The sequence below is a fragment of the Chelonia mydas genome, chromosome 19 (genome assembly GCF_015237465.2).
Source record: "Chelonia mydas isolate rCheMyd1 chromosome 19, rCheMyd1.pri.v2, whole genome shotgun sequence".
Classification (NCBI taxonomy): Eukaryota; Metazoa; Chordata; order Testudines; family Cheloniidae; genus Chelonia; species Chelonia mydas.
In genome coordinates this window covers 8,101,565-8,108,790 of record NC_051259.2, presented here as the reverse complement: position 1 = coordinate 8,108,790, position 7,226 = coordinate 8,101,565, and the positions used below count along the sequence as shown (strand labels likewise).

The 7,226-nt window shown below is 37.4% G+C and overlaps 1 protein-coding gene across 2 annotated transcripts; it reads left to right on the top strand.

Annotated features, from left to right (window-relative positions):
* The first annotated feature begins 1,908 nt into the window (after window positions 1-1,908).
* On the top strand, window positions 1,909-6,577 carry LOC102931185 (fatty acid-binding protein, liver). Of its 2 annotated transcripts, XM_007068033.3 has the most exons (4): window positions 1,960-2,103; window positions 3,490-3,662; window positions 5,196-5,285; window positions 6,395-6,577. In XM_007068033.3, exons 1-4 carry the CDS (start codon window positions 2,037-2,039, stop codon window positions 6,443-6,445), a joined length of 381 nt encoding a protein of 126 aa, XP_007068095.2. In that variant the 5' UTR covers window positions 1,960-2,036; the 3' UTR covers window positions 6,446-6,577. The 2 variants fall into 2 exon arrangements, with proteins under 2 accessions (XP_043388378.1, XP_007068095.2); XM_043532443.1 differs by lacking the exons at window positions 5,196-5,285; window positions 6,395-6,577 and adding an exon at window positions 3,821-3,939 and having other exon boundaries at window positions 1,909-2,103; window positions 3,490-3,708.
* The last annotated feature ends 649 nt before the right edge of the window (window positions 6,578-7,226 follow it).

Here is a 7,226-nt window from a genome sequence, read left to right as displayed (position 1 = left end):
TGGAGGACAAGTCACTATGAAAAGTTTAACAAAATCCGTGAGTCAGTGAACTTTTCCAAAGTCAGAGTCTGGTGTTTGTGCATGAACTCCTCCCAGAAATTGAAACTTCCAGCTGCAAACAGATGAGCTGCCCGATGAGCAGCATTGCATTGTTGGCAAGGTGCAGTTTGTATATTCCCCCTTCCTGTGAAGCATCAAGTATTGGCTATAGCTGGGGACAGGATAACACACTGTTGGATCAATGGTTTGCTCAGCTAAAGCAAATCCTTTACAAATATGTTTTAAAATTCCTTATTAACAAACATATATTAATCTTTTAAAATCAGAAATTGGATCTCTAAAATTAATTTTAAAACATTCAAATGATTAAAGACAATATAGTTTAGGGCAGTGTGCTCTTAAAATCAAGTGGAGGTTTAGTAGCCAGCACTAGAACTCAGATCTCCTAACTCTTAATCCTGTGACATACTTACTGATTAAAACTGTGATGACTTAGAGATAGTCCTGAATGGTCCCAAAGTTTGGGGTGTATTTGGATCTCTGATCCCAATTTGGGCTAGTCTCTAAAAATTACAACTGGACAACAGTGTAAAGTAAATTTGTAAGAAAAATTCATCATTATTTTCCCACTCAACTAAAAACTACTGCCTAGTCTGTAATACAGTACTAGAAATGTTGATTTAGGCAGGTCAGTCACCTCTAGGGCACAAACACTATTTGAATTAAGCAACTTTATTGCAAACCACATACAGTTTTACCGAATGCCTTCCAAAGCCAGCAGGCAGGCTTGATCAGGGAGGGATGAGTATTACACTGTGAGTGAGGAATTCTGAGGTTATGAATGTGGAGAGTAACAATCAAGAATTAAGTACTTCCATTTATTTTCCACTTCAATCCCCAGGCAACAGTTCCATGTTTTGTTTCCCCCTTAAATCTGTATGTCTGGGACCATCATTAAATACATTTAAATATTGTAAGAAACTGATTAGTGCATATGTGCCCCACTGATGTCTACTAGATGGAATCACAACTGATCAGCTGTGGGTCATAGGCTCTGTACTGATAATGGCTAAGGGAGATTCTTTTTTTCCTCACGTCGTAGGGGCCAGTTCTTTTGGAAAAGACTGATCTGTGTTCTATCTTCACTGTCTCTGTGAAGTTCCAAGTACCCACATGCAGCATAGTGAGTCATGAAGTTCTTCACATGCCATGGATTTATTACAATATATAAGAAATATAATTTCACATCCAGTGACTACTTCTCTAAAGTTTTATATAACTGAACACTTGTATTTATTTATTTAGAATATGGGTAAAATTTTCAAAAGTGCTTCAGTGACTTATGAGCCTAAGTATCATTTTAACTAATGACTTAGGCCTGGTCTACACAGTTTATGTACCAGTATAACTGTGTCAGTTTTGGGTGTGATTCTTTTTATTTATATAGTTATACCAGTATAACCCCTAGTGTGGACACAGTTATATCTGTACAAAGGTGCCTTACACCAGTATAGCTTATTCCCCTTCCTTTACGGAATAAGCTATACCAGTATAAGCAAATTTATATTGGTGCATCCACACTGGAGAGGTTGTATTGCTTTAACTATACCATTATATTTAAAGTGATATAAATTTTATGAGTACACAAACCCTTATGCTTTAGGAGCCTAAGTACCATAGGCTTTCAATAAGACAAGGGCTTGCCTAAAACAGGGAAATAGCCTGGAATAGCTATTCCACATTAGCTCCCCATGTGGCTGCATTTTGTACTTTAGTTTAATCTATTTTGGAAGCAATAAACTTGCTAGGAAAGAGACAGTCACGGTAAAGAGACAGCCACAGACCACAATGAACTAGAGGTTATTTCTATTAAGAATAAACAGATGATTAATAATTGATACTATATTGTTAATAATTAGCAGATTATGTCATATGAGAGGCCACATTTTCTTTCTGTATAAATAGCATTTAATTCAGTAGACGGCTGCTCCATTCTCTTTCTGGCATCACTGCCATACTGTACGGCACCATCCATAATGGCATTCAATGGAACCTGGCGGGTCTATGCTCAAGAGAACTATGAAGAGTTTCTGAAAGCTCTTAGTAAGTGTCTTGTTATTTTTTTTCTGTAACTTGCTGGATTTGTGAAATATAACAACATTTTGCATTTAAGGAACCTTCCATCAGGGAATATCTAAAGTGTTTTTCACAAACCACCTTCCATGTAGGGTGATCAGACAGCAAGTGTGAAAAATCGGGACAGGGGGTGGGGGGTAATAGAAGCCTATATAAGAAAAAGACCTAAAAATCGGGACTGTCCCTATAAAATTGGGACATCTGGTCACCCTACTTCCATGAGTTAAGTAAGTGTTACTAGCCCCATTTTAGATATAAAGTGAAGTGAAGACACTTGCCCACAAGTCACACAGAAATCTGTGGAAAAGCCAGGGATAAAACCCAGATCTACTCAGCCTTAACCACAAGACTCGTCTTCTCATGAAAGGAAAGGTATTTCAGTAGAAGCATATCAGTTGACCTGTTTCAGTTTATAACGTTAACTAGGAGGGAATTGGTAATGGGATATAGAGCCTCTCAGCTCTGTTACCAGTTCACATAGAGCCTCTGACAGTAATCACTGATTACCTTATGGCTGTTTGTTAGCCTATGTGAAATGAGTTTGATGGTCTCTAGCTAGTTGTCAGAGGTGTCTAGGTTACTAAAAAACACCACCATAGTTTGCATTGTTAGTTGCAGCAAAACAATCAAATTAAATAGAGCGGAATGCCTTGCTCAGTGAAAATCCCTTCTCAAAGAGCATGTTGCCTGAACTACACCCTCAGCCCCAAAGGCGATCCTTTCAGGTCAGCATTGAAGCTTATTGATGAGAAAGCCTGGGGATACTTGCACTGTTTTGCCCTGTGGCTATGCAGAGGACTTCAGTCTGTCCTGGGGGAGGATGAGAGAGAAAATGAACCTTATGTAATGCTACTCATGTCATTTAGTGCAGTACTAAAGGTGCTCAGACATTACAGTGATATAAAAAAAAACCTATATAGAATGGAAAAGAACATAGAAAAGGTGGTCAGCCTTTCACCAGTGTTAAGTATGCACACAAAATTTAAAAAGAGAAATTAATTTATTGTACTAATGTAATATTAGGGCAAAAACACTTCAAAGTGCTTGTAAATACGACTATATATAGGGAAGATCCTCAAAATCTTCAGAAAATCAGCGTACCTCATAAAGAACTGGCAGTGAAACTCCAAGATTATAAGAAAAGAAAATGAATCTAAAACCAAGTATCCCACTGATGAAATTGTATGTCCATAGAGAACAGGGTAATCTAACTCTGACATTCTTTTCTGTTGTTGATTTGTGTCAACCTTGTCACTTCACTGAATCAAAGTATTATATTTGCATAACATACAAACCCCACACTTCCCTCTGCATAACAGAGAAGTTAAAATTCCATTTTTCCTCTTTCTGCAGCATTGGCAGATGACCTCATCAAAGTTGCCAAAGATATTAAGCCTGTTATTGAAATACAACAAAATGGAAACAACTTTGTTGTGACATCAAAAACACCTAAGCAGTCTGTAACAAATTCATTTACTCTGGGGAAAGAGGCTGATATCACTACTATGGATGGCAAAAAACTAAAGGTAATATATTTCAAGAACAATAACTGCTCCCTCACTAGTACTTCAGGTTTCAGAGTAGCAGCCGTGTTAGTCTGTATTCGCAAAAAGCTTATGCTCAAATAAATTGGTTAGTCTCTAAGGTGCCACAAGTACTCCTTTTCTTTTTACTAGTACTTCAGTATCATTTTGCAAGTGGAATTTCTTTGTACTATTCCCACTAGGAAACTTCAATTGCTTCTGACGAGTAAGAAATTAAGTAAAACTTAAAAGCTCTAACGAGAGCATGCAGGTTACATGGTAAGTGAAGGAGCCAGAAAGACTGTTTGTCTAGCTGGCTTTGTGGTTAGTGACACAGGGAATCTAAGTTTGTGTCACAAACTGCCATGTTAGCAGGTCCCAAGAAAGTTGTGGTGGCAACACATTAAGCAACTGTGGAGGAGCAATCACCTTACACCACTCTAGAGCAAACTCCTCTAGCTTCAGAAGGAGCTGCTTCCAGACCCTTTCAGTTGGAAAAATGGTTGCTGCAAAGCACAGTTTGAAGAAACCCCCATTAACCTCTAAGAAAAAATGAATGCTTTGTACTAATTCAGCTCTTGTCACACAACAGCTCATTAAAACGCTCAGGTAAAAGGTAACATTTCTTAAAGTAGTCAAATCTGCTGCTTCAGTGCATAAGTTGATCAATCCAGGGGTCAGGGAGGAATTTTATTCCCCATGTACATGAATAATTGGCTACATATGTATTATGGAGTTTTCCACTTTCTCCTGAAACAGTGATTCCCAAATAGTGGTGTGTGGAGCACACCTGGTGGTCTGAGTAGAGCTGACTGTTCCCATGGTTCTAGCTCTCCATGTAGTTTCTAGCTGATAAAGCACATTGAAAAGATAAAACACATTAAATGTGTTCTTACTACAATTTTTTCATGTAGGGTATTGCTATAGCTACCAGTTATGGCAGGGGAGTTGGGTCATATGTTTATGGATAGAAATGAAGGTAGTTTATGAGAAAATCTTTTTGTTAAGATGTTGTCCACACTATTAAAAAAAAAAAAAAAGTTTGAGATCCCCAGCCACCACTGCCAGAAGAAGGATAACATCCTAGATGGACCAACAGTTTGATCCAGTGTGGCAAAACCCATTGTATAGTCTTACATTACGTAGGACAAATTTTACCCCCATTTTGCATATTTCAACTGCCAGTTAGCTTTACACACAATACCAATAACTGTAAAGTCTTTCTAATATATCTGTATTTCCTGAAAATGATCTGCACACCAAGAAGCAGCATTTATACATGCATTGGTATTGTTTCAACAGTTAAGAGAAGTTTTCATTGAATGCTAAACAAGATGCTCATTACTCCTGTCAATCTGAAGTTAGCATGAGATTAATGAAACATCAGTATCTGCAATTCCATTCTTTCTTATCTGTGTATCTAACTACCATTCTAACTGAATTTCCCAGTTTCTACCTTTTGGCCTAAATTGCCTACCAGAAATGTACTTGCTGGGCTACTATAAATACTTACGTTTTAAAAATCTGTGTTCACAGTGCACGGTTAACATGATAGGTGGGAAGCTTGTGTGCAAAACAGAAACATTCTCCCATGAACAGGAAATTAAAGGAAATGAAATGGTGGAGGTAAGTGATTGGTAAATAAAGGTGCAATAGGAAAAATAATGGGGAAACATTTTCTATGCCTGTCAGTTTATAAAATGATACCATCACTTTAAAAAGTCCCGGTGTTGAGCACAGGAATTACTACTGTGAGCATGGATTATGTCACTTTATTAATGAAAGAATATGTAACTTTATAATCCAAGGGTGATTGCAATCAGCAAGAAACAACATTAGTTACCATTTAGTACAGCCAGGGTGATGCATTGCTACTTATTGACTTAATTGAATCTCCTCTACACATGGACAATGCCTGTGGCTGTCTGTTATAGTTTCACTCTATACATTTCTATCACTGAAAGTTGCTATTCATCACTTCCCAGGATACATTAAGCCAAATTCATTTCCGTTATCATTCCATTTTAGGCACTCAGGTTTAGCGTTGTTAGCTTTTGACCATCATGTGGGCAGGCTCTTTGCAAGATTTTTCACAGGGTTGTACAGCTGGGATGCTCTTGAGCAGAGAATGAAAACTGAATCAAGCCATGCTAATTTACATTTTCACCTGTTTCATTTACAAATCCTAGGAACTTATAATGTGTCCTGAACGGTTTCCTACTGGCACAGAACCCTTCTCCCAGGGAGTTGAACTTCCACTTGCCAGGCTTTTAATATGTATTCCAGTTGGTGTGATCATTGTTATAAGAATTACAGCTAAGGTTTTCAGAACTGCCTAGGGATTTTAAATGCCCAGTTTCCTTAGATGGCTTTGAAAATCCCAGCCTACTTTCTTTACAATAAATCTGCAAAGAACCAGATCAAAAGTACTTATCTGGGGCAGTGGGTTTCTAGTATAGGGAACATACTTGTGACTGAGGTTACTCCAACAATACACTTGAAGATAACATTTGACTATTTAGATTTTCAGTGTTCAGAACTGGTTCCCTAAGAAGAACACCATTGTTTCAGTATGAATGTAATCAGCATGTCCATATGCAGTTGTTGTAACTGTATTTTCAGATGATATGAGATGGAATTACAAATATACTACAGCAACTTCAAAGCTGTTAGCTACATACAGGTCCCCCTACAGTATAAATGGAAAACAAGTAACATATTTGTGTCTTTTACAGACTATGACTGTTGGTTCAGCAACACTCATCAGAAGAAGCAAGAAGGAATAAACAATAAGAAGAAAGATGCATTTTATTTTGGACATTTTTACATTCCAGAATAAAGTGCATTTGCCATCAGTTGTGAAATTTGTTATTTTGAAAAAATGCAATGGAAAATAAAGAAATAGGATCTCTGCTTTCTTTCCATGCTCACACTTGATTTACACTAATATAAGAATTCATTTTCCCTGACTATAGAGACACATCCCATACTCTAACTTCTGGTGGCCTACTTCCCATCCAGGCAAACCTCCGATTAACTTCAACAAGAGTTTTGCCTGTGTAAGTACAGGATTGGACAGCTAGTGAAATGGTGATTTGCCATAAGGATTACAGGGAGAGGATGAAAGCTATTAGGAATGTGTCTCTGCCTCTTATCCTTATTAAGGAAGGCGATAATTTCAGTGAACGCCAACACCTTCTCTCTTTCTATCTGCCCAATAAGTCTGGGAAACCTACCAAAAATCAGATATCTAATTCCTACCCAGCAAGTGTCACTGCTGATCTTTCTGTCATCACAATAGTAATATAAATAGAAATATTTTAAAAAGCTATAAAAAGTATTGTACATGTTCAGCAGGTAATTATACACAAAGAAAACAAAGCTGAGGCACCAAAAGCAATTAAACTCAATGCCTATTAATTAAATTTTCAAGATCTAAAACGATTAAGCATCTCAGTTTGTAACAGTCTTGGTGAGTATAGCTGGAATATTTGCTTTCAGATTTGATAGGTATCTGTACTCTTTCTGGGATGAGGTATGAATTATACAGGACTGAAGCATATGAGA